Source organism: Zonotrichia leucophrys, chromosome 4 (assembly GCF_028769735.1).
Source record: "Zonotrichia leucophrys gambelii isolate GWCS_2022_RI chromosome 4, RI_Zleu_2.0, whole genome shotgun sequence".
NCBI lineage: Eukaryota > Metazoa > Chordata > Aves > Passeriformes > Passerellidae > Zonotrichia > Zonotrichia leucophrys.
Window position 1 is genome coordinate 24949651 of NC_088173.1, and position 27831 is coordinate 24977481.

General features: G+C 39.3%; 1 protein-coding gene across 5 annotated transcripts in view; it reads left to right on the top strand.

The window, feature by feature from the left end:
• Window positions 1-27439, top strand: part of FBXW7 (F-box and WD repeat domain containing 7) — a 177125-nt gene extending 149686 nt beyond the window's left edge. For all 5 annotated transcript variants that reach the window (XM_064710849.1, XM_064710848.1, XM_064710850.1 and 2 more), the window contains 9 exons: window positions 171-312; window positions 7428-7562; window positions 11845-11968; window positions 13830-13966; window positions 15630-15743; window positions 18818-18999; window positions 20031-20256; window positions 24163-24373; window positions 25402-27439. In XM_064710849.1, coding sequence (XP_064566919.1) covers window positions 171-312; window positions 7428-7562; window positions 11845-11968; window positions 13830-13966; window positions 15630-15743; window positions 18818-18999; window positions 20031-20256; window positions 24163-24373; window positions 25402-25670 — 1540 coding nt within the window. In that variant the 3' untranslated portion in view covers window positions 25671-27439. The remainder of the gene's footprint in view (window positions 1-170; window positions 313-7427; window positions 7563-11844; window positions 11969-13829; window positions 13967-15629; window positions 15744-18817; window positions 19000-20030; window positions 20257-24162; window positions 24374-25401) is intronic.
• The last annotated feature ends 392 nt before the right edge of the window (window positions 27440-27831 follow it).

The following is a 27831-nucleotide window of genomic DNA, read 5'->3' on the forward strand; positions in this document are numbered from 1 at the left end:
GGACTGACCTCTCGAGTGACCAGCAGAACAATTCTTCACGCTAATGCTTTTGCTTGAAGCTAAAGAGTTTAAATAGTAGTTGCAAATTATATACTAGATATTTTTTTTGCTCTCTTGTGAATTTTCCTTGATGTTTTACCTATGGCTGTCACTTTTTGTTTGTGTGGCAGTACCACGGGGCTGGTGCCATGTTCCGCCACACCGACGACGTTTGGGGACCTGCGGGCAGCCAATGGGCAGGGGCAGCAGCGGCGCCGCATCACATCCGTGCAGCCGCCCTCCGGCCTCCAGGAATGGCTGAAGATGTTCCAGGTAACTGTGCTTGCAGAAATGAGCATCTGGAGCAGCTCTGCCTCCATGGTTTGTGTAAGGGAGCGCTCCAGTGGAGTTGGTTCTCCTTGTACGTCCCAGAATGTCTCTGCCATTGATTTCATGTTCTCTTGCAATAACAAATGGGCATCAACTTTAAGGAATACTTGTTCCCTGTTTCAGCAGAAAATAACAGCTTTAACTGGTTTCTTAATAATATAATCCTTCCTGTTTAATGCTTTCACATCTTCTGCAAAGTCTGTCCAATGTGTAAGGGCTAACTACATCGCCTCAAGCCATTTTTGCTTGAGACTAGTAAGCTTTGGTGCATGGTTTGCTTCAGTGCAATTACAGCTCTAGATTTGTCACAAGTCTGGTGTCTTCTAAGAAGAGAAAGAAAAGTTTATCAAAAATAGATTAAAAGGAAACTCAACCTGTATTTTTACTGATCTCTATGTACTGAACATGTCAGCCAGCACATGTGTACACAGCTGAAGGAAGAGGTTTTGTTTATCTTTTAAAATGCCTTTAGCAACGCCGGAAATTTTCTTATCTGGACAAAAGAAAAGATATGAAGGACAATGCTATGAACTGCTTGCATAGGTTGAAACTGAAATCTGCGTGGACACCAGTCAGGGAGCACCTGACACTATTTTGTATATGGTAATACAAGTAAAGTTTGGGGCAAGCTTCTCCTTCTGGTCCACAGCCTGTACCATGGAGATCTTAACATTTTGCTCTGTGTTTTTAAGAAGCGAGGATAAGTCTTAGTCATTGATTTGAAAAATGGAAATATTATGTCTTCCTATCTTGATTAATAAACCATTCCTTCTAAGAGTGTTTTCAAAAGGAGCAACTAACAAATACAGGCATTGTTTCAATTACTGTAACAGGCAAAGATAAAAGAACAATATTGTAGATACAGGTATCTATCATACAATTTTGCAGGCAGAAATGTGCTTTGGCTTGATTCATGCTGCCACATAATACCATTGATCTCAATCACTGTCAGTTCTGAACATTAAAATAATAATGTAGAACCTCTTTCCTCTTTATTTTTACACATTTATGATCTGCTTAAACCAGTGGAAGCTTGAAATTAGGATTCTTGTACACATCATTCAATTTCTTAAAAATATTCACATTTAATTACTGTGGTGTATCTTTTTTTGAGACTGTTCATAGAAATATGTCTTTTTAACCCCTAAGAATCATATTTGAATGGTACTACTTATACGGTAATGTAATACTATGTTGTATTTTAACATTTTGTAATGTTAGAACATTTGTACTAAGAAAAGCTATTTTGTTACAATATGTAACCTACATCAATGTAAGATTGATAGTTAATGACAGTTACATATTTTTGAAAAAGATCATGAAAGAGGTTGAAGTGTTTGAGAGTGGTGCAGACACCCATGACAGTAAGAGCAATGCTATTGGCTGTTTGGTTAGGATGAGTAGTCTGTAAGCCCATGAAAATTTTGCCTATGTGGACAAATGTGTAAAGTGTGTAATGTAGAAAACATGTTTTAATACATATATATTTAGATACTTTCAACTTGTCAGAATACTTAGTTGCAGTACTAAATACCTATATGCTGATCTATAGTATTGAGAGAGAGGGAGAGGCCTCTCTCTCCTAACTGGAGATCATTGAGCAGCACTTATTGATCATGTCTGTCACTGGTAGTTTTTATTGCATTCACAAAGGGGAGTCCCTTACTTATGAAGAAAAGCTTTCAGAGTCATGTAGCTCTATCTCAGTGTTACATCTGCTTGCCTCCTCATTTTCTATGCGCTTATTTTTCACATGAATTTCATGAAAGGGGCAAGTCTTACACAGCCAAATGATAAAAGCACATTCATAGGGGAGGCAGCTCTGCCCAAAGGGCAGGATTAAATGGCACATGCAGCATCATTCTTGCAATACAAAGTTTTTCCTGTAGAGAAACAGGAATAAGAGAACTTTCTTCGTGTACTGTATACTTGCTAGTCCAGCTTGGTACCTCTCTCATTTTATATGAAAATATAATTCCAATTAATTTTAAAGATAAATTTCTAGAGGCACGTTAGGGGGACATATGTACTGTTTCAGGTAAAACTGTTCTTTGGCATAGAAGCTGGCAGTGACCGGTGATACTTAGCTACTTTGAGGACTGTCACCTGTATGTTGGCCTTCCATCCGTCTCCTGATAAAATTAAGACCACTTTGCAAATATTAAGAAAACTTAAGATGGTCTATAAGCTTTTTTTTAAATTTACTTTTTATGTGTATTTCCTGTTGTTATGTTTTATAATTGATCTAAGCCTTTTGTTTTTGAAGTAGTGAAATAATGCAGAAGGGAGAAACAGTTGTACAGTTGCACTTTCTCTTTAAAAAGAAAGTTGTATATGGATTTCAATGAAGTCTGGAGAGAAGAATAGAAAGGCATTTTATTAGATTCAAGTCAGTTAATGTCTTGAAGGTCTATTTATTTTTTCTGGTTTGCAGTGGCTCTTGACTTCAGGTCTTTTTAAAATCCACTTTAAGGGTTTTTAAAACCCAGTGCCCAAGTATGTCTTTACCAAATTTCTTTCTTTACAAGAAATTTTAAATCACCAAATTGCTTGGCATAAGGAAAAAAAGTCAGCTGGATGCTAAGTTCAGTCAGATGTTGTATTTGCTTTAAAAATTATTAAGCTCTCCATTCTTCCTACTTTATATACTTAGGGTTCTGGGGTTTTTTTATTTAAGTAATTTATTTTAAAATGTCATTTTCATGGAAAATTGATTTTGAAAAGTCGTTCCATACACACCAATATAGGCAATCACTTTGAATAACTACTTGATTATTCAAATGAATGCTATCGTTTTACCTACAACTGGAAGCATTCTTTTTCACAGCAGTTTAGATAGTGTCCAAAATGCTTTTGCTCTATCTGGCATTTTTTAGATAAATAGTTGGCTTAGTCACCTAAACTCAAATTGCTTACCATTCTCCCTTCCAAAGATGCTCAGGAATGAATACATGTGCAACTGAATACTCCACCTCCTCTGTGAAGCAAGCATGAAGATTGTACCATGGCCAGCATTGCAGCATTTTCTGCTCTGTGTCTTGTGGTGGGACTAGTCAAGGGCTGGAGTTTCTGTGCAGCCCCTGCATGCAGCTCTGGGGAGATCTGCACTGCAGCTTCCCACCCCTCCTGGCTGCAGCACCATTCCTGCCTTGTTCCAGAGCAGTCCTGCAGACTCACAGCAGGTCCCCTGCCCGTCCCTTTGGTTTGGCTCTCGTGGCAGTTTTGTTGCATACAAGTTCAGCTGGTTTCAGAGAAAACTCTACGTGATCCAACATCTGGAAGGGTTGTGGAGTCTGAGCCACTCACAGCTCCTCTAGACAAGGTCCACCATGTGTGCTGCAAATGTTCAGTCCAGGGGACCAGGCTGGGGACTGGGACTCTGATATGGGTTAATGAGGGGACTTCAGCACCAGCTGCTCCTGAGTCCCTCCTGTGTGACAGACTACTTGCTGTACAGCTCTACAGCTGCAGATGGTGTTTCTTTCAGTGCTTATGTGCTATTTTTATCCAGACTAAGGTACCCTCGGGGTGTGGGATGGCAGGGTTTTGGATAACTGATCCAAGAGCTGGACAGAAGCAGCTCCAAGAAGAGCCCTTCTGCAGGTCTCAGTAATGACAGACCTCCATTAACAGTATTTACTAATGGAGAACAGCACCCTGAAGTTAAACTCTTTAAAATAGATTGTCCTTAATATACCTATTATAGCAAAAGGATATAATTGCTACAAGCTGTAATTGTACAAATTGAAGGTAGCAGATGAGAGCTGAGCAATAGAAGGAAGAGTGCAGGTCATGGAAGAGGAGAGGTGCAGAAACAGATGATGGTATAAAAGCAGGCGGCAGGTCAGACAGAAGGTGCGAGGTGGAAGTTGTAGAAGCAGCAAAGATGTTGTTTATAGTGATTGTAAGGAAGGGAAGACATTTACCCAAAGTAGTGCACGGGGAAAAGAGGGGATAGTTTTCAGTTAGGTAGTACCATTGTTACAGCAGCTGCTTTACTGGATGAGGAAAGGCTGGTATGAGCAGCCAGAAGACTTTGGCTGACAAATCAACGCCATCCCGAGGAAATGGGAGCGAAGAGGGGATATGTTTCTTTAGGATTCTGAAATCATTCAAAGAGCAGTATCAGTGGGCCCTGCTGGCTTCCCAAGGGCTATGTTAATGAATCCTGGAGTTATCTTTTCCAAGGGAACCCCTGCTCATAATAAAAACTTTAGTTCAATTTTACATTAAAATTAAATTTCAGTTTTGAATACAAGGAAAGCAAAGGAAGACAATTAAGCAAAAGTATTTTAAAGATAAAGTATATTCTTTACAAGGGCCTTCAATCTTAAAGGGAATTGCCTGGTAGAAATCGAAGGTGTCTGGTCACGATGCAACCTGTCTCAAAAGTCTCTGGTCTTCTACAAAGTTTAAAACTTTGCAAACTGGCACACAGTTACTTTTTGTTTTGCAGCGTTTGTTTCCTGTTGTTTCTCATCAAAGCCACAGTTACTCCTTTTCCCTTCTGCCTGATGAGCTACATGCAGTTTTCTTGCAAGTGGATCAAGCTACAGGGCCCAGAAACAGAATTTACTAGTCTTGTCTTCATTAATACAAACAGTTGTGTTCATCTGGCAAGGCTTCCTCCCAATTTTCCATGCCAGACATTTCCCTCAGAGACCCCTCACCAACTGTAGCTGGAGCTTTGTTTGCTTAAGTGAAAGACTGAGGGGACAATGTCCTAGAGACAGCATTTTGTAGCAGTTGATTACTTAAGAAGATCCGTAGGAAGCTGCCTGTACCCACCCCTAATGATGACAGACAGATAAAAGAGGGTTCTGCTTTTAGTCATTAGTAACTCTTTCTCACTCTGGAATCTTTTCCCTTTTCTGTCCAGATCTGTATTAAGTTTTAAAAACCAACTAAGTGTAAGAGAGTTACAGATTAAGATAGCATACAGTGACATTATTAATTAATAACATGTTGGTAACTGCTAGCAACATTTGCCACAGCATCAAACAATGCTCTTCAGGTAGAGTTGTTCTAATTTAGCAAATGTAGCTGCTTATAAATTAAGAGTAGACTGACCTTGGAAATTTATATTATAAGGAAGTAGTACCAGTATTGCTTTCCCTCTTTTTAATTCTCCTAAATTCAAACACGGCTGACAGATGACATTAAAGACTGCAAACGTTTGTATCTAACACCAGCTAAGCTGTGGGTTAATGAAACAAACAGCAGTTGGAAAATTGGTGAGATAAACAGTACTTCAGTGCGTGATTTATGGAGAACTGCTCTGTGATGCAAATGTTTCTATTGAAAGAAATTTATAATAAAAGCTGTTTACAACAGCACTGCTGCAAGTTTGACTGAGACAGTCTGGTTTCTTTGTAATATTCTGAGGTATTGGGTATGGGACATGGAAACCCTCATCTCCTGTGGTGATACTGCATACACACAGGTGGATGGGGAGTGTTTTCTTGCCAGCTCAAACCATTTTTCCAATTGCCCACAATGTGTGGAAAGGCTCAGGTCAGGAGCTTCCTCCTCCCTTAGCGTAGGCTGCCCAGTAGCTGGCACACATTGCTGCAGGCAGGGGCATGGCAGTGGGGCGAGGCAGCTGCAGTGCCAGAGCGCTTGCTCCGGAACTGAGCCACCTCCTCTGCCCTCAGGCACTCGGGTCACCTGGAAGTCCCTATGGCCATGCTTTGGGTAAATTATACTCCTACTGACATTTCAAGTATTTTGATGTTTTAATTAAGAGAAATGATGCAATGTTGTGATCTTTTTATGTGGAGGAAAGCTGGGTATTTATCTGCTTTACATTCACTTTCAGGAATTCCACCTTCTTCTTCATTTGCCTCATTGTTCTGGCAGAAACTGCACAATATGCTAACATTGTAGTATTGTGGAGACCAGAGTGAATTTTCAGAGTCAAATCCAAATTTAGAGCATAAGTAGTAAAGATCCTGAGATACATGGCAGACTAATACAGAAATCTAAATTGTAAGGTATCTTGCCCTCTTTTTTTAAGTTTGAGTTAGCCTCTTATGGTAACTGTAATATCATTTGTATGTGCTAATTTACTTGTAAATGTCATTCTAGAAGGCATTTGAGAATAGGAATGTGAATCTGCTCTCAAAAACTGTGATGTCTCATTTTCTCTCGAAGGCTTTATTTTGCTCTAATTCTGTTGCTAAATCAGCTAGCAATAACTGTTATTTTTTTCTGTAAAGTTTTTTTTCTTTCAGTTGTTTTCATATAACGAATCAAAGCTCTTTGATGAGCACAAATGAGTTTAAGACATGATTTTAGATCCTCAGTATATTAAGTTACAAATTTTTTTTTCCTACAAATGATGCTACTAATCTGCTATGCTCCCAATTGAGTGCCTTATTAAAATCTTCAAATTTTATAGCACCCATTAGTAAAAACGTGGAGTAAGAAAATTACCAATCAAAATTCCCTGTTTATTCAAGTGTAAGTTGATACTTACAAAATATGCATTGGTTTATAGCCAAGATTCTGAAATTACAACATTGTCACTTAGGGACACACTGTAGTAATAATCAGAGAGTAAGCTAATGTACTTTTCAAGAAAGAAAGTTTTTTACTTTCCTTTCCTCTTATTTCAAGATTTTGGTCTACCAGATGAAACAAGAAGATTAAAAGCTCTCATCTCACTTGAATGCACAATAGAGAAAGGGTGTTCATTCTGTTGCAACCCCTCCGTTGTCTGTAGCATGTGTGTAGATTTCATCAGCTTCAAAAGAAGCTTAATTAATTCAATTATTATTGCTAAATATTATTATCTATTTAATTGCCAATCTGTATGTGCGTATAACAAATCCTTTCTTAGCTTATGAATTAGTGTAGTAATTTTGAATATTTTGTGTTGATTAACTCCTCATTTTTGTGTCATTAGCATGAGCATTTATCTCCTGGCTTTTTATATGCTGTATATAGTTCAATGAGGAAACTTAATTTGCCTTATTGGCACAGCAGTGGCACTTATTGGTATAAACCAAACCAGTTTGTTAAACTAAGCTCACTCTTTGTTTCTTCTTCCCTTGCAGAGCTGGAGCGGACCAGAGAAGTTGCTTGCTTTAGATGAACTCATTGATAGTTGTGAGCCAACACAAGTAAAACACATGATGCAAGTGATAGAGCCCCAGTTTCAAAGAGACTTCATTTCCTTGCTCCCAAAAGAGGTGAGAATTATGGGGTAATATTGCATTCTGAAGTGCCTGGGCTGCCATCTTTAGAAAACTTCTGTGCAGATTTTGCCAATGTAGCAATGTAAACTCATGTTAGAGGTTCACTGTTTGGAACACTGCCATAGCATGTCTGCTGTAATTTCAGGTTCACATATCTCTGTCTCTTGATAGCATTTAGATACTTGGAAATACAGATGACCCCTTTAAACAAAATCCCAATAGCTCTAAAAATATCTCTGTATCTTAATTGGGCCAATTGTGCTTTTTTTGGGTAACTAATTCTTTTAGGGCACACACACACACACAGAGATTTCCTCTGGGTGTAAGACCTCTCTGCACATTATTCTCTGAGTGTAAGCATTATTTTTAATGCTGTAAGAGGTGAGTGTTTTGTTAATGTTATTTTAAAAATTTTTTTAGACAAACAGAACCCTAAAATCTCTACCAAATATACAAAAACTAAACCCAGAAAAGCACTTCTAACTAAGGATCAAGCCAAACTGTAATTAGCAGACACCTTACAGTAAATCCTCCACTGAAAATCAGATCATGTTGTATCCAGTTAAAGAGAAACTGAGATTCAGATTTTGGTGTGTGTAATTAAGTGTTGTCCACACAACAGTAATTTGTGATGTTATCACAATGAGAACATAAGGGTGGATACGCAAGGTTATAAACCCAGTTTGCTGGAGTTACTGAATAAATGTATTTTAGCTGACTTATAAATAGTACTTCTCACCTTGATTGATTTTAGGAAGGTAAGTCTCAATTCCTAACAGTTTGAAAAGCAGGTTCTTTTAAGTTATTCTGGTGTTTGTATTTGGTTGCTATGTTTGACATGGTTTTATTACCTGAAGACTGTTTCATGTCTCTGTTCTTTGACACTCTTTTCTGACATATATCCTATTTTTGAATACTTGCATGTACAAAACCCTTCTTTCCTTTACTACAGTGTCATATCTTCACAAGTCTGGAAGTGTCAGTGCCTTGCTGGCTGGCATTTGTAAGGGTTGGAATCAATTTATGCAGCAAGTATTAACTTAGTACACAGGACGTGAGATTGGTATTTAGAGAAGTAATTCCTGCAGCAGCCTTCTTAGGGAGTGGAAAGGACACTGGGGGAGGAGAAGAGTTCAGCAGCACCCCTGCATGGTTGCTGTATTTTTAGAGAAGCTGTCCAAAGCATCAGAAGCAGAGGAAGGCAACAAGAATTTATGTTTTGAAGAGACAGAAGATACTTTGCCACTTCTGCATCTAGTCAGTCTGGAAATTCAACAGACAATTGATAATAGTAACTCAGAGATCAGTTCTCTTTGCATGATTTTGTGGCAATACTCACTGAAGTACAACCAGTGATCTAGCTACACTGTAACAAAAGATCATGTTATAATTTCAGTTTCTTCACAGAGAAAATACAGTACTTAGCAGTAAAACTTCCTCACTTAGGTTTCTTCCCTCCCCTGTAAACTACTAATGTTTAATTTGTTTACTTCTGGTGGGATTCCTGCCTCTTTAAACCAGAATATTGTAATGTGTAGCTTCATGACAGGCTGACTTCACCAGGGAAGTTGGCTTGAATAATTTTTGCTTCCTAACTCCGAATCACTGTCACCAGAATTACCCGAGTTAAAAAAGCCACGGAGCTGACTCCACCATCTCCTGTGCTGTTCCCTTGGCCAGATCTCCCCAGCAGGGCTGTCCCCAGCTGCTGAGTGCTGGCTGCAGTGGGGGGCGATGCTCGGAGCTGTGGGGGCACGAGTGAGTTGTTGGGGTCAGTAATTCCATGAGGAGGCTTCCCTGGCACAGGCAGCCCCCTGTGCAAACACGCTCCCTTGGGCTGTCGCTCCACATTAACATCTGTGGTTAGCTGCAGTGCTGCTGGATGCTGTGCACTGATCTTATTACCAAACCAGAACAGGAAGATGATGTGGACAGCAGGGTTTTGCTTCAAAACCGTTGTCTGCAATGCAAAGGCAATAACTGAAATGCCAAATAACTGTGGAAATGTTTGTTTTCCTCCCAATAACGCAGCAGTCAAACAGTTAATATGAAATAAATACTCTTGTTTTCTTGCTCAGACTTTAGAAATAATTATTCAAATTACTTATTTATGAAAATCAGGTTGAGACACCAATAGATAAAGAGTTCTGCTGAAATCAGTAATAGAAATGTTGTTGGTTCTGTGTGTTTAAGTGAAGAAAGAGGCAAGGAACTGCTTGCAGTTGGGTGTTATTAACACTTCAACAGAGAGTAGTCGTAAATCCAGTTCAGTCAAAGGTCAGATCTTTGCTACCTGCAATTTTCTTATAACTAGATCCATGAGCTGAGACAAAGGGATGTCATCTTTTATCCTCTGCTAATCCTAAAGTCAGCTGTGGGCTGTGTTGACCATTGATGACTGTTTAGATAAATCTAGTCTAAAATAAATGTTACCCATATTTAACCTGGTTTAGACTCAGTTGGCTCATAGGTTTAATTAACACCAGCTTAGCAAATGTCTGTGTTTGTATAGATAGTAGTTTTAAAGTAATATTTAAACAAACTGCTGTCAACTGAGGAACATTCAGCAAAAAATGGAACGGGGCCGTGTCATGTTTGAGTTTTGTCACATGCAGGTCTATGTGATGTGTGTTAGGAAACAGCACTGAAGTAACTTCACATGCCAGGAATGAAGACAGAATGTCTAAAAGGACTAGTACAGTTTTTGCTCCTGTAATAGAGAGCCTTACACCAGATCCCAAAAGCTGACTCCCTGAGTAAGGAGAGAAGGTTCTTCAGGTTTGTGGCCTGGGGTGCCTACAGGATCTAACACATCATTTAAGGCACAGGTCCCTCTAATGTGGAGTGCTGTGTGCTCCCCATGAGCTGCAGGTGATGACTTGCAAACAAGGTGTGTGTGCAACCAAAATGCAAGTAGTTGCAACGTGCTGAATTTTTATTTCCTGCTCACCCTGGCTTGTCTAGATCACTAAATGTTTCTCACAAAATAAAGTGAAAAATCTTCTGAGGTCAACAGCCTGCAGTCATGACTTCCTCAGTAAATTTCCATCTTTGCTGCTTTGAAGGGCAGATTCTGTTTATATATTTCTATTTATCTATCTAATCTCATAACTTCAGTTAAAAATGAAATTGAACATCCTAAACAAAATAGATGCACGCAGAAGTAAAAGTGGGTGATCTAATTTCCTTGACAGCTTCTGCATCCTGTTAATTACTGAGAAAGTCCCCAATGTAAGCATGTTAGTAGTTCTCTGCATTCATGTTTATCAATATTGTTCTTTCTGCAGTGTTTTTAGGAACTCTGTGCATTTCCTGTGACTTTCCTGCATCTTACACTTACTTTCCGTGACCAGGGAGTTGCATTGTTGGTGTCAGGTAGAAAAGCTGTACTTGGTCATCACACCCTTAATGATGCACTCCTTGTGTTTAGGATTGTGATTTATATGCCTCAGTTTAAGGCTTCATGGAGAGGTGGAGATTTTGGGGGCTTTATTGTGGTCACTATATGGCTTAGCTCAGTCTGAGAAGGTCTGAATTTTTCCCAATAAACTTTAGTTTTGTAACGTGGAAAAGCTCATCTTCAATTTACTTTCTGGTACTCGTTAGGATTTGCCCTGTGGTTTTGGTAACAAGCTCTACTGAAGTTACATGGCCTGATCCTACTGGATCCAAATCCATAAAGCTCCTTGTAACTGCACCCAGGAGTGTGTTTGAATTCTCATCAGAAAATGAGCAATACCTACACTGCCTTTCCTATGACTGCAGAGTGGTTTGAGCTCTGGGGAATGTAGCATTTACTTGTTCTGTATTTGGGCTTTCTGAGTGATGTTACTCATCACAATGTACATCCCTATCTGCTCACATGGAGAGCACTGTACTTTTTAGTTCAACCTTCAAAATAACTTTTGTTGAAATTGTTAGATAGAATAACATAGACATAATTACTTTGGTAATAATTTTTCTAATGATTCAAAGTAATATGGCTTACAGTTTTTTTTAAAAAAGTAGTAATTATTTCAGCTGACACCTATTTTCTTGCAAATGCAAGAATCATTTTGTGATATGATCTGTGAGGATTTAGTTACTTACGATGATTGTTATATTTCCACATGCCCACAGGAATAAACTGGAGTCTGTTAAGTTTCAGAGATTGTTTAATAATTTATCGTTCCAATTTTCTGTATTTCAGCCCCTGATGTGTGATAGTAAATGGAGTTATTTCACTTTTCTCTTCAAAAGCAGTACAGAAAATACACTTTCTTCTTATTTTTTACAGCTGGCACTGTATGTGCTGTCATTCCTGGAACCCAGGGACCTTCTGCAGGCAGCCCAGACTTGTCGTTACTGGAGAATTCTGGCTGAAGATAATCTTCTCTGGAGAGAGAAGTGCAAAGAGGAAGGTAAGGCTGAGCAAAATGATGGATGTAATGGTCAAAGTGTTGCCATCATAAAAAGTGCAGTTCATTTATATAATAAGCTTAAAGTTTTACGAAAGCAATTAGTGTGACTTTAGATTTAGTGCCAGTTATGCTTTAAGCTACATGGTATGTATCTCTGTTGAAAGCAGGGAATAGAAATAATCCATGGAGTGCTGGAGTTTAGACTTGAATATCTTGTTTATAAATATGCTAGTTGCATGTTTTTAGAATACAGTTGGGATTGAGTTTTGAGGATTGTGTTTATTCAAAATGCTACCAAAAGAAATAACAGCTGAGGTGTAAAAATGATAGGAGTATAGCCTGGCAGTTGTAGCGTGGAGGAAAAACTGTTTCAGTGCTTGGTAGAAGGGCTGCTGTAATTTCACGTCACTTGTAGGATAATTAAGGCAGAGGTGGCACATGGTAGTGGGAGAAGGTGCTAAAAGGTTTGCTTGGAGAGGGACACACAGTCCATTAGCCACGTGGATATTATCCTGCTCGTGCCAATTCAAGAAGATATGGTTCTCCAGCACTGATATGAATGGGCAAATAAAAGGCTCCCATGAAAGTAGCTGTGTATTTGTGCACTTGGAGAATGCAAGCTCTTATTTTTAAGGATAATTATAGGAACAAGAAGTCTCTTTGGGCCAGGAGGGAAGGGGGGGTAGAAGACTGCATACATGTGATCCCAGAGCAGTCTCATCGTGGACACAGGACCCTGTCCACACTGCCTTGGATTATGGAGGCAAGGCCTTCTGAGGGGTTGATGCAAAGGCTTCAAAAAACTAAACATTGTCAGTTGTAGCTGGCTATTTGTGAGGGCACCTAATATGCTTTCTTTTGTGATGGAAAGCAGGTGTCTGACCTCCTAAATCTTCTCTACAGATTCTCCTCTTAAAAATTTCAGTGAAAATGCATTAAAAGGACAGAGTGATAAAAAGAAGGTTGAGAGGGGAATGAGCTTACATTTGTGAGATTACAAGTAAGACTAAATACATCCAGGTAGGAGAGCACAGGCAAGCAGGCCAGTATTGCAGCCTGCTTAGCCTCAGTGAGCTGCTCAGTAACACGAAGGAGCCCTTAATTCAAGGTTGCAGGCAGAGACGGAGCTAAAGGCGGAAGAGTGAAATCCACATACTGGCAAGACACAAGACTCCTGCCAGTAATGAAATGCAGTGGAGAGAAGAGCTGCATAGAAAAGAGAGCAGGGTGAGAGAATTGTAAAAAAAGCTGTATCTGTAGTAGCAAGGGTAAAACAAAGCTCTGCTGCTTAAGTGTCAAGTCAGAAAGGGCATAGCTATACTTAAATTCCAGCCAAGAGAGGACAATGCCAAAAGCACTCAGCCTTTCAGATCAAGAAAGTAATTAAAAGCTCACTAACACCAGGAGTCACAGTGAACTTAAAGGTAATGAAGATGGGTGACCAGAGTGGAGAACCACAGACAGAAAGGTTGACTTCTCGAACTGTTCCAGAATAAGCATGTAAGTAGTTAAGGAGGTTTTTGGACAGTGCCCATTTGTAAAAGGCAATATTCTGCTGCATTGCCTCAGAAAGGGGGATCCAAACCCGAGCTAGGAGGTTGCCAGCAAGGAATGATGAACTAGAGCATTTTCAGTTGTGATTATGGTAATGATTATGCTGAACTGACAAGGACAGAGAGAGTATAAATCTCTGAGGAGCAGGATGGTATCACTGACACACAAATGTTGGCATGCAGGAGATTGTTACATTTCTGCCATATTTTAATGTCAGGGGTCATGGTAAAGGTTTGGGAGGGAAAGTGTTTTCTGTGGGGTGGCCTCATCTCTTCCCCTCCCCCCCTTTTTTTAAATTCCATTTTAGGGATTGATGAACCATTGCATATCAAGAGGAGGAAAGTAATAAAGCCAGGCTTTATACACAGTCCGTGGAAAAGCGCCTACATCAGACAGCACAGGATTGATACCAACTGGCGGCGAGGAGAGCTGAAATCGCCCAAGGTGAGGTTCTGAGCTCTGTGCACGGGGCCGTGAACAAAGCAGGAGCAGCTCGTGCCTCGGCCTCTTTCCTTTGGACAAACAAGACTATCCATGCACAAAAAGCAGTGAATTGCTGCTACAGAAAAAAATAATTTGTGTTTTAACCCACCCTGGATTTAAATTATATTTTGGCCACCATTTTGGCAATGTGTTACACTTCATACTGCAGAACCCTTTCACCGCTCTTCTAAGAATTCCTGTACAATTTTGGGAATTCTTATAAATATGCCAGTCTCTTTGAGACAGGTAATCATGGAAAATTGATTTGAAATACTTATATTTAAACATACAGACACGTATATTGTACATATATAGGTGTATATGTATGTATTGGTAGAGCCTGGGTCATGTTGCAACCTAAAATTGTCCACAACTGTTCTGTGATTAATTCATGCTATATTTTTAAATATATTCTTCTAAATTGAGCAGCACAAGACAATAACTTCATTCGGTGTTAAGATGTCTGTGGGGTTTTCTAAATGTTAAAATTATTTTAATGACATTGATATTTATCATTGCAACCTTTCCAAATGAAGACATGAAGCAATATTTCAAACCTTTTGTAAATAAAATAGCAACTCTCTAATCAAACCTGATAATGAACAAGCAGCCAGAAATGTCAAGAAAACCCATATTCATGGCTTTTTAAAGTTTTAAGCAATTTACCTGTTTTCTTAATTAGAAATAACAAAATAAAAAAAGAACAAAATAATTCCCTTGGAAAACCTATGGCTATATCCTGCTGTTTATTTGGCCGTGACTTATGTGCATCTCTGGCAACGGTTCTGTATTTCTTGCGTTGATATGCCACATCAAGTTATCTTGGAATTATTATTAAAATTACAGCCTCTGGCTTTATCCAAATGCCATTTCATTTCAACAAACATCTTAAAAAATGTTTGGATATCTTAAATAAAAAATTCTTCATCTTATATATTTTGCTGAGGATTTTTTTTCTTTTGCTGTATTGCAATAAGATCTACAAAATTACAGTTTTTCCAAAATCAAGCACTGAAAATCCCACCTCTCTAAAGCAACATTCCAGTCCACATTCCCAGCACATGGAATTGTTGCTTTTGTTTGCATTTAATTGAGTTGATGGTTTTCCAGTTTTTGACTTTGGTGCTGACTGGCATTTAACAAAATACAATGCTTGGCTGATAAGGGAAAAAAATAGATAGAGTCAGCCTTGACCACTGAAATACAAATACACAGCAAATAATCAGCCCATCCTTTTCATTCAAGATTGAAACAAAAGATAACAGTAAATTGAAAATCAACTGAAAAATAAAGAGATGGAATAACTGCAGAGGAATAGAGCAGTGTCCAGTTACTAATTCAGCCCACTTTTGTTATTGCTTTTTCCTGGTACTTTCAGGAGGCTTGCAGTAGCTGTAGTTGCCTGATAAGCAATGCATCATCACTCCATGGAAGGAGGGAAACACCTTCTTTGGTCCCAGCTGGCGGTAAATTAGACTTGACACACGGGATTAAGGGGCCTTATTATTACTGAAGCAACTCTAGCATTTTGTAATTTATGAATCAGAAGAGCACTTTGTTTCTCCTGCTTCTCTAATCTCCTGCATTAAATTGTGACTGTTGCTTTTGTGTTCTTGGTTGCCAGGTGCTGAAGGGCCACGACGACCACGTGATCACGTGCCTGCAGTTCTGCGGGAACCGCATCGTGAGCGGCTCCGACGACAACACGCTCAAAGTGTGGTCAGCAGTGACGGGCAAGGTGAGGTGCCTGCTCTGCTGCGTTCCCTGGGAAGTGAGCACAGGCAGGGCATGGCACAGCAAAAGGGCTGCTGGGCCATCACACCGCGCTGCAGGGTGGCCTTGGGTGCTCTGGGGCAGGAATTGGAAGATGTACCGGATAAACATGTGGGTTGCCTTTTCCCACACAGAAACTCCTCCAGTTCAAAAAAGTCACCTTGATGTGAAATTGCAATGCTGCTCGTGTTACCACTGGCATATATCCTTGTTCTCTTGGCAATTCTGCTATTCTTGTGGAGTCGATTGTGACATGGATTTTAAAGAATTTGGACAGAAACATTACTTTATCTTCCTTAAAGCTTAACTTAGGCTGCATCTACCCCTCTGGATCTCTTTTTCTCACTTATCTTCTAGCATTCTTTCTATTGTTTTCAAGTTTTTGCAATGGAGTGTTCATTTTACTGGCTCAGATTTCAAATACAGAGTTTATTTTTCTTTCCAAGCTCTTATATTGCTGAGCCACAAAAAAAAAAAAAAAAAAAAAAAATTAACTTGCTTTAGGTTTAAATATTTCCTATTAAATTAGATCCAGCTCAGGCAGGAATTTAATAAGCTTCAATAATTTAATTCTGGCTTAGAGGAGCAAAACAATATGTGCAATCAAAAAGACAGTTCTGAGCATTTCAGTCATGTTAGGACATCACAGCTACTCAGCCCACAGGTTTTTTTTCTGAGGTGACTGACCGACCAAGGGTGTAGAAAAGGCCTTGGGGAAACAGTACTTTTTCCTTTTAGACTGGTATTGTGTGCACTTAGCTTGGATTTAATGGTGTAGATGACAACAGGACAGCTGCTGAGGATAACGTGTTTAAGATGTGAAAGGTATCCACTTCATAATGTGGAAGCTGAATGTATTCGGCATTTGTCATTGCATGCCCAGAAGATCCTTGAAGGGATTGCTAATCCTACTGTGGGTAAGAATAAAATTAAGAGCCATAGGCAGCCTCACCCTGCTGCTGTTGGCTTCCCTACAACACACTGTCTAATGAGGGATCCCATAATGAAATGTGTGTCTATTTTAATTGAAAAGGGCAACCTAAACACAAATGAAAAATACTTTCTTTGTGCATACCGCACTCCCAAAAGCAAAATGTTCCCTTAAATATATCAAATTAAGCACAGTGGCATGACTTAACAATTACTGTTCAGTAATTTTTTGAAAGTAATTGCAAAACCTAGTGTGGCCATTTACCCCAAACCTTTAAGAGAGCCAGAAATTGTGTCTGAAAGATGGAAGCATGCTGTATCAGCCCTCATGCTTACTGATGCTGAAGAATTAATAAAATAAAGAAACCCTAAAGGTTGGTTTGTGCAAATGAACATGACTAAATAATTCCCTTGACAGATGTAAAGCCTAAAATAAGGATTCTGTGTTCTTGCTGCTTTAACAGGATGATTTCTTAAAATATGAGCACATTGGATGAAATAAGAAAAAAGAGAACTGGAGAAATGAACATCAGCTATGAACTGAAAACGATGGTTTTGATAGCAGTGAATTAAGCCAGGAGCCAGTAATTGCAGAAAACTGGTTAAAAAATTGTTAAAGAACAGTAGAACAAAAAAGCAGATTATTTTCAAGGATGCTAGAAAGAACAGGATATTAACAACAGGAATTACTATACCGTTACTGATGCAGAAAAAATACTTTTGAAGAAAATTCATGTGATGGAAATACAGCATGCAGTGATAATAGAACATTTCAGCAGAAACTCATGCTTACTACAGAAGTTGTGGTTTTTCCTATTAGAGTTGATCCAGATAACCTGTGTTTGATTTTTTTTTCCTGAAGTAACTTTTGGCTTAGTATTAGTGCATTAAAGGTATGATCACAAGGAGAAGATCCAGGACAGGACAGTTAGGAGGCCAAAATGCATCAATGTTTAAATAGAGTAAACTGAAAGACTGGGTATTTAGGATACATTATCTCAGATAAAAAATATTGGACTGCATCAAGAGGAGTCAACTAACAGTTAAAGGAAGGCCACGGCAATTAATGCCACTTAGCATTAGATTACAGAAAAAGAGATCCTCAAACTGCCTTGACCTCTTTTCTCATGCAGTTACAGGTTTGACTGATAAGAATAATAGTGCAGAAGTAGATGGCTGTGTGCACTGAAAGACTCTATCCCCATGACAGAACTGAAAAAAATAGAATAATGCAAAAATCAACATGGCACATATTTAAATGGGTTAGAAAATGGGTAATTATAGAGATCATGTTGTTAAAGTAAATGCAGAATCTTCATGGAGTATCTTTCTAGAGGAGTCTTGCAAGGATCTTTCCTTGTCTGTACTAATTAGCATTTATTGCTGCCTGGTGGGAAAGCATATATAGTCATTACTTGTAGGGAAAGCAGCCTGGGAGACAGAGACGAGCCATTGTTCCGGGCCGACAGGGGTTTTATAGGGGAAGGTGTGAGCAAACACTGTCTGTACATGGTGAGAAATCATGTCATGCATTTGGGATCAGAGAAGGGAGGCTGTGCTAATGTAGTGTGGGATTCTCTCCTGGGCAACAGGAAAGTCTGAAAAAGGTCTGAAACATGGTTTTGCAGGAGGGGTGCTGTAGCTGTGGTTTACAGAGAGCAGTGTTTCTTGGATAAATAGACAGAAAAATACAGCAAAAATATATGGTTTCTAGATTGGTGGTTAAACTACCAAGTGTGTGCTCTCTCCTCTTCTAACACGCTTCAAAAAGCTATTGGAAATCCTGCAGTGACTCAGAAAAATGCCAGGAATATGACTCAGGGCTGCAAAACATGTCCTTGGATTGAGAAATGTGGAAAGACGGCTTAGTTTGTCAAGGGAAAGATTACAAGAAAAATTCCTTATAGTTGAAGTACCAACAGTTGAGAGAGAAATTTGATGAATATTTTTTAAAAAGGTGAATTTTTTGTTAGATGAGAAAGAAGTTTCCAGGGGTCTTCTGGCTCTTGCTATGAGAGTTGACTCTTACCTCCAAGATTGCTTTTTCTTAAAGTATCCGTTCCCCTGTGTCAAAAGGATAACTAAGGAAAATGTTTCTTTTCTTTTCAGTGTTTGAGAACACTGGTTGGGCACACAGGAGGAGTGTGGTCATCACAGATGAGGGACAATATCATCATCAGTGGCTCCACAGACAGAACGTTGAAAGTGTGGAACGCTGAGACCGGGGAGTGCATCCACACGCTGTACGGACACACCTCCACCGTGCGCTGCATGCACCTCCACGAGAAAAGGTGAGTGAGCCTTGCTGCAGAGCTCCAGCCACAGCCTGGCCCAGCATTGTACACTCCTGCTCACAGAAAGTGCTCCTGAAACCGGGGGACCTCATCCAGCACCCAGGGAAACACAAACCAGGCAAAACATACATCAACACAAGGGAGGAGATGATTAATAGGAGCAGAAGCATGAGAATACTAAATGAAGAACTGGAAATTGAGTCATGTACTTCAAAAAGTCACAGTCTGCGTTATTTCAAAGCTAATTCTTTGTTATACCATGATCCAGTCTCCCACACAGAACAATTTCTTCTTTTGTCAATGCTACAAACTTTTACTCATTTTACCAAATAATCGTCTAAGTATTTCACTGCCGTATTTTATTTACATTTTAACTGATTATAACATAATTTTTGCAATAATCATGTCTTGATTCAACAAACATTAGCTGAGCTCTGTTATTTGGCTGTGGTATGGAGTTGTTGACAGATTGTTGGTTGCATTTCTTATTTGTTGACGACTGATGAGATTTTTCTATATAAATTCCATTAATGTTCATTCCATCTCATTTCTGTTATTGCCTAAAAAACCTTATAGAAGTATAAACTGGAAAAAAAAATCAAGCAGAATGGCTGTTACTTTACTAAAAGTGAAATTTTGGAAGATCTTTGTTTATTTGTTATAATTAGTCAATTCGATTATTAAAACAGGATGCCTGTAGCACTGGCTGGAGCTCACCATGTTCATAGGTAGATACAGCGAACAGAATTTCTCATGGCATTGTTCAGGAACGAAGAGCCTTTTTAAATGCTGATTGCTAATTATCTCAATTAGACAGATCCTGAGGAGGTGAGTAGAGAAAGGAAGAAGGGCCCTCCAGTCATTTGAGACCCCATTACAATGTCACACCAGGCCAGAACTTTGGTGGCTGCTGCACCAACTCCATCTAATGTCCCCAGTTAAACCTCAGAAGCCACGTGTAGCCAGGTTTGACTGCTGTGGTGCTTCCGTGTCCGGTGCTGAGCGCAGAGGGGCTCTCGTTGCTGCAGGGTGGTCAGTGGCTCTCGCGACGCGACGCTGCGAGTGTGGGACATAGAGACGGGCCAGTGCCTGCACGTCCTGATGGGCCACGTCGCCGCAGTTCGGTGCGTTCAGTATGATGGCAGAAGGGTTGTAAGTGGTGCATATGATTTTATGGTCAAAGTGTGGGATCCAGAGACAGAGACCTGTCTGCACACACTGCAAGGGCATACTAACAGAGTCTACTCGTTACAGGTATGTGCTTTTTATCTGCTGCTTTAGTTTCCTTAAGTAATGTTTAAAGTCAGTTTATTTCATTGTTATTAAGTTGTGGGTACCTAGTACAGAATTATACAGACCACAAGCATACAGAGGCATCTGTAATAATCCCTCTTTCATTTTGTTACGCTAGTTATACATTGTCTTTATTTAGAAACTTCTTTAGAGTAGCATTTTTTTAAAGGAGCCAGTACAATAAAGCCCAGGTCTCTATACCAGCAAGTAATGTTGTTGTGGATTGATGGGTTGTTTGGTTGAGATTTTTTTTCAAATCTTGCATGTATTTTGGAATTATGTTTTTGCTTTCCTCAAGAATTCCAAACTTACTGTTTTGAATAAATCAGAGGATATAGGAATTGACACTGTGCCAAAACCCCTATTGGATTAATGTTCTAATTTATGGAGTAGTAGTATGAAGTACAGGCCAGATATACAAGTGTGAGACTGTTTCAACAGCAACATGTTAGTGAAGGTGCAAGTTATTATGGTGCTACTTTGTGGCATCTCTCTATTGCCAACCAGTTACCCACAAAACTGGCAAAGATACACACAGAGCTCATGTCTTGGGTCTTCTTACCTTTACTAACCCAAAACATCATCTTGTTCATTCATGGAGTCAAAGCATCACTTCCAGGCATTGAAAGGCAAAAGAAATTAATTTCATGCTTGTGCCTGTTCACACCACAGTCTGGCAGGACTTGAAAAAGAAATCAACAAAGACAGTTCAAAACTGGGAAATGGCATTCAGCATGTAACTGCTCTGGTTTGTGACTCAGAAAGTGAAGCTCAGTGCTAGAGACATTTTTCATAAAGTATTTCATATCTCCCCATAATATATTAAATATGAACAAAGTTCCTAATTGGTTTCCTTTCCCAAAAATATGTAGCAAAATCTATCAAAAACTCCAGCCCTTCTCTTACATTCATATGCTGAGGAGTGTTCTCTAGACAAGCAGAAAGCAAGTTAAAAATGCTCTACTACCTACCTACCTACCTACTTACCTCACAAACATAGTCTGAGGATTTATTTTGTGTGGGGCAGTTTGGGAACAGGGGTCTTTCTGCCTTGTCTTCACCACTGGCTCTTGTTTTGGCTTACAAATATTTATGTCTAGCTGATACTGTAGTAATAATGGATCAAATGACTGGGTTATGTTGCACATCAATATGTTCTGAAACAAAGGGGAAGGGGGTCAGGGAGGGCAAGCTAGAGGCTACAGGTGCTTAAGGTTTGGAGCAGAAAGATTCTTTAAAATTGCTTAATGGCTCCTGTCTTTCAGCCTGAAGTAGCCCCAAACAGCAGAATTCCCATAAATAGAATAATCAGATGGAATAAGCCAGTCCTCCAGGGCAGGCTCTATAATATCTCCATATTTCTCCATATGTAGACGTAATATTTTCCAGAGATCCTTATGCAGCAGTTGAAGACCACTAAGCATGCGTAAGAAAGAGTTTTCTTACTCTTACTTACGTGCCTTTGCAGTAACCCTCAGATTTTCAAGGTTCATGGATAACTCACTGATCCAAACCATTGTTTGTTTCACTGCAGCACCATCAATTCCTCTGCATGCCCAGCCTTAAACCTTTCTTTCTGAATACCTTATGAACAGGGAACACAATTACTTAAGGGGGATTCAAAAGAATTCAAAATTTGTTACATCAATCAGGTTTAATTCTTTTAAGGATAGAAAAATATTTTCTAGTGTTCCTAAGTCTGTTGGGCTATCTGGCAGTCCTTGTCTTTTTATTTGAAGTCAGATTATTTTCCATCCTCTTTTGAAAGCAGGAGACCCAAAAGAGGGTCCAGTCAGAGTCTTATCAATGCTTGCTAGAAGTGAAAGGACATTTTCTTATGCCTTCCATTCAGATACCAGAGGGTCTTTTTTAGTGTATTTGCACCAGGAATGCAGTGCATACAGCAGATAAGCAGTCTGTGTGGCAGTCACTCTTCATTCTTTTGAATCTAGATGCCATGCCCAACCATGTCTGACTGCAGAGATCTAAGATACTCATTTTCTGCAGGTCTTATAAGAAGCAGCAGCCCCAGATAGTCTGGTTCCCTTAACTGGGTTTGGTCCTTGCCTTATCAGGTACCAGTCAGTCCACATGGACAAGTAGTGTCAGATTGCCTTAAATATAACCAAGATTCCTGTCCAGCCTCCCTTCTCCCAGGCTGCAGCTGTACCCTCATTCATTCCCTGCCAAGCTCAGATCCTCACACTTTTCACTTGACTTCTACACTCTTTGCCTTTGGTCAGTTCTACTGTTTCAAATGTCACTCAAATCCTGATGAAAATAGTAAATGTCAGACCTCTCTGAAACTCTTTCTGGTATCTCTGATAGTACTCTGAACAAAGTAATAGTATCCCTGCCTCAAATTTGTCTCCCTCTTTGTGAAAATACAACCAAGACATTTGCTGTTTCACATGGCTTTTACTCTGTCATGGAAAAAAAATCATATTGGTTAAGACAATTTTCCCACAAATCTGTGTTTGCTGCTACTTACCACATTACAAAGGGCTAAAAAGTTCCTTGTGGAAATTGAAGTTAGGCTGATTGATCCATAATTCCCCTATCCCATTTTCTTCAATAAAGGAGGGAATTGTAATTGCCATCTGAAACTTGTCTATCTTCCATGGTTCTCAAAGATAGCAGCAGATGTCTCTGAGACTGTCTTAAAACAACTTGCCTTATGTGATTTTGTTCCCCCATTCTAGCAAAAGCTTGTACTCATTTGTCATTGGGGCTGTGAACCTACGCTCACATGGCTGAGGACTGAGACAAAAAGAAGTTAAATAGCTGGCCTCAATCAGTGTGTCCTTCCCACTAAGGATAAATGAGGGCTTTTTTGGCCTTCCTCTTGGTGTGGTTTTGTTTTGTTTTGTGATGTTTTTGGTTGGGACTTTTTTACACAATAGTGAAATGGCTCTTGCTAGTTTTATCTTGTGTTGTGCCCTGCCTTTCTGGTTTTGTCCCAGTGTGCTCTTTTATGCACATCTATTGATCTAGTTTCTACTTTTTGTACAATTCCTTGTGGTTCAGCCAAGTGGGTCTCAGTAATTTACAATACTTCCTATCTTTCTTTCACACAGGATAGCTTGTGTCTTTAAGAAACTGCCAACTGTCCTGAACTCTTCTTCCCCTCAGAGAATAGATACATAAAATCCTCATGGGAAGGAAGTCTAGGGTTTTTTAAGTATTCTTTCTTGAAGCTCACTGGTTTTATTCTATTGCTTTTTCCTTTTTTTTTTTGAGAATTCTGGACTCTTATGTCATTGTCACTATAGCTCAAGCTATTTTCCACCTTTCTGTTCTTCATGGTCAGTCCTCTTGGTCAAAAGAATCTCATCTCTTAGCCTGTAGGCTTTCCCTGCAATGATGGAAAGTTACACTTCCTTATTGTACGCAATTAGGGTTACAAACAGCAAAATTCCAGATTTTTCAATTACATTCATGTTGTGACTTTTGTGTAGATGATTTTGGAATAACGTTGTTTTTCTCCTGCTTAAACTCCCTTGGATTGTAAAAAGCAGGGTTGGCTTTTTAACATCTCCTTTAGGAAAAGTACTTACTGTTGCACATTGCAGGTTAGTCAGGATCTGCTGTGTTTAAAGGAGATGTATTGCATTTCAAAGACCAGTGGTTCAGAGTCTCTTTTCAAACCATGTCCCTCAAGAGCCCACATGTCTTGAACAGAAAATTGCACTGACCACAAGGCACCTGCTTGGTATCAAACACCCCCATCTCTACTGAGTTCTTACTTTGTACTGCAGTTTCTGAATATATATAGTATCTAACCTTGCATTTAATGAATAAATGCTTAATAGCCTTCTTTGTAAGGTCCTAATATAATTGTTTGTAATAGATTTACCTTTCTTGTAGTTTGATGGTATCCATGTGGTGAGTGGATCTCTTGACACTTCCATCCGAGTTTGGGATGTGGAGACAGGCAACTGCATTCACACTCTGACAGGCCACCAGTCACTCACAAGTGGAATGGAACTCAAGGACAATATACTTGTGTCTGGGAATGCTGATTCTACAGTCAAAATCTGGGACATTAAAACAGGACAATGTTTACAAACATTGCAAGGTAAGTTTAAACTACCTTCATGTCAATCAAGCAGCCTACAGCGATCTGTACTGCAGATTTTACATTAAAAAACTTTAAAATAATTATGTACAAAGAAGCAAGCAATGGCCACTTAAAACTTAAATATTTTTCTGATGACAGCTGTATGATCTTTTTCTGAACTAGAAGAACAAAATGTATTTAATCTAATCTATTCAAATCACTTGCCTATTATGAAAGGCAGATGGTCTGGACTGATAGCAATTTGCTATGGGTATATTAGCCTAATAAGCCACAGAAATACGTAGGAAATTACATCTCAAAATAGACAGTCTATGTATTTATTTAGGGGTCACTTGAATGTTTCAAAGCCTACAGTTTAATTGGATCAGGAGGCAAAGTACACTGTCTGTTGCAATAAATCAAGAGATGCAAGTGGAAGATGTTTTCCTTATTTCAGTAAAAAGAGTTTTTTTCTCCATGTTGACAGTTACCACTTAGGCGTCATGCACACAAACACAGGCTTGTGTTTCTCCCCACAAAAAAGGTCTTATATCATTTTCATATATCATATGCAGCAGTGCTGGCTGGAGCAGAAAATTAAATTTCCCTGTAAAGCAAACTCTGCTGCTTTAACATATATATTTATATGTCAGCATATAACTGTCAGTATTTACTGATGGAGTAATCTCATAATAACACCTCAGAGGATCTTGAAGACAAACTCTTACCTCATTGAGGATGGTTAAGTTCATTTTCATGGATGTCCAGTGTGCCCAGCTGCCAACATACAGCACAACGAGATCACTGAAACAAAGAAGAAGATACTGGGGAATGTTTTTATATCTGCTTTCACTTTTTGAAAGCATGGCAAGGCTTCTGCACCTTTTAATATACAAACCCAGGAGATAAAGCAGATAGTTCTCTAATAGTTCTAATAGATGGAAAGAGCTGTATGCAAATAGCGAGGTGTTTATTCTAGATGCAGCATTGCCTGACATTGCTTTCTAATTAATTACAAACAGAAATGTTTTTGTTTACCCTTACAGGTCCCAACAAGCATCAGAGTGCTGTGACCTGTTTACAGTTCAACAAGAACTTTGTAATTACCAGCTCAGATGATGGGACTGTAAAACTTTGGGACTTGAAAACGGGTGAATTTATCCGAAATCTAGTCACATTGGAGAGCGGGGGAAGCGGAGGCGTCGTGTGGCGAATCAGAGCTTCCAACACAAAGCTGGTGTGTGCAGTCGGGAGCCGCAACGGGACTGAGGAAACAAAGCTGCTGGTGTTGGACTTTGACGTCGATATGAAGTGAAGGGCAGAAAGATGAATTTGTCCAAACGTGTAGACGATGTTCTCCTTTCCCTCCCCCCTGAAAAAAAAGAAAAAAGAAAAAAAAGAAAAAGGAAAAAAATCCCTTGTCCTTGGTGGTGCAGGATGTTGCCTTGGGGCAACAGATCCTAAAGACCTACAGACTACGAAGGAGAAGACAAAGATGACAAATTATAACTGACAAGAGAGGCTTTTGCTGTCTCGTCACATAAAAAGGCTACACTTTTGACCGGGGCAGCTTTGCAAAAATCCAACTTTAGAAATGAAACCAGGTGCAATTAATTTCTTTAGTTTCCTCCAAATGCTCATTGAGCAATTTGGAGTGAAAACAAAAAAAAAAGTTACAGTTGTTGTTAACAGGTTATTTTACCACAAAGCTGTTGAGACGAGCTGCACAGGCGAGCCCGCTCGGCCCCTGGGCCAGCCCGGGTGCCGCAGCCCCTCCGAGCAACGCGCTGTCCCCAGCCCCGCTCCGAGCCGGGGGTTGGACCGGACTGCCCAGGGTCCCTTCCAGCCTCCACCAGCAGTCACTGGCTGGCTTTCAAAAACTAGAGAGCATCTGCAATGAGAAAAAACAAACAAAAACAAAGAGTCCATTCCTGGTGTGGAAAAGCTAAAATATTACTGTGAATTGTTTTGTACAGTTTTATCAGAGCTTTTTCTTTTTTTTCTTTATTCCTCTTTTTCTTTTTTTTTTGCCAACCATTGCCAATGTCAATCACAGTATTAGCCTCTGTTTAATCTATTTACTGTTGCTTCCATCTACACTCTTCAATGCATAAGTTGCTCTGAGGTGGCAAGTTGTCCTGGATTTTGAGAGTCCTCTGATGGATTTAATTCGCAATGCTGGTGCTAGAAGTAGGTCTTCAATTACGGGATTGTTGTCCCACCCCTGTACTGTATTCCCAGTGGCCAAACTTATTTATGCTGCTAAATGAAAGAAAGAAAAGCAAATTATTTTTTTTTATTTTTTTTTCTGCTGTGACGTTTTAGTCCCAGACTGAATTCCAAATTTGCTCTAGTTTGGTTACAGAAAAAGACTTTTTGCCACTGAAACTTGAGCCAACTGTGCCTCTAAGAGGCTGAGAGTGGAAGAGTTTCAGACAATTAAGAGTGAAGTTTGCCTGCAAATAAAGAATTGAGTGTGTGTGCAAAGCTTATTTTCTTTTTTCTGGGCAAAAATTAAAACACATTCCTTGGAACAAAGCTATTGCAGCCTGTTCTGTGGGGAAATTTTTCTTTGTGAGGGCTGTGGTGAATGGAATGAACATACATTAAAAAAAAAAAACCTGACAAAATTTTTTAAAAATATTATAAAATACAAAAATTAAAATAAAGTTGCTGGTCAGTCTTAGTGTTTTACAGTATTGAGAAAAAAACAACTGTTACAGTTATTGCTGGGAGGAACTGACAGAGCAAAAACTTAAGTTTTTGTAAAGATGTCACATGCAAACAAAATGAGAAAAGAAAGAGTCAAATGGTTTGCCTCATTCTCCAAGAGCCACAACTCAAGCTGAACTGTGAAAGTGGTTTAACACTGTATCCTAGGCGATCTTTTTTCCTCCTTTTGTTTTTGTTTTTGTTTTATTTATAGTCTGATTTTAAACAATCAGATTCCAGTTGGTTAATTTTAGTTATGTAACAACCTGACATGATGGAGGAAAACAACCTTTAAAGGGATTGTGTCTATGGTTTGATTCACTTAGAAATTTTATTTTCTTATAACTTAAGTGCAATAAAATGTGTTTTTTCATGTTAGTATGTCTTTTTTTTTTTTTTACATTTTTTTGTTTTCTAGTTGTTAATTTATTATGTATCCTGTGAGGGGTAAAGCAGGTCGAGTCGCTCATCTTACTGGTAGATGCTAAAATATGTCTTGGGACTTCTTATATAACCCTTCCACAAACAGGTGTGTGAGTGTCCTCTCCTTCAGTTGCCATGTAGGATTTGTCACGTGGGTCTGGACAAACATGGGGGAAAAACATTTGCTCTTCTCACAAGGAACGTGTCAGGACCTTGCTCTGGGGGGGAGGCAGCTATAAAAAGCTGCCAAAGTACGTAAAACTTCTTCTTCTGATAGCATCTCGTTACTGCATCTTAAATTGAAACCTGATGTTTATTATTTATGGATTTTAATCAGTTGA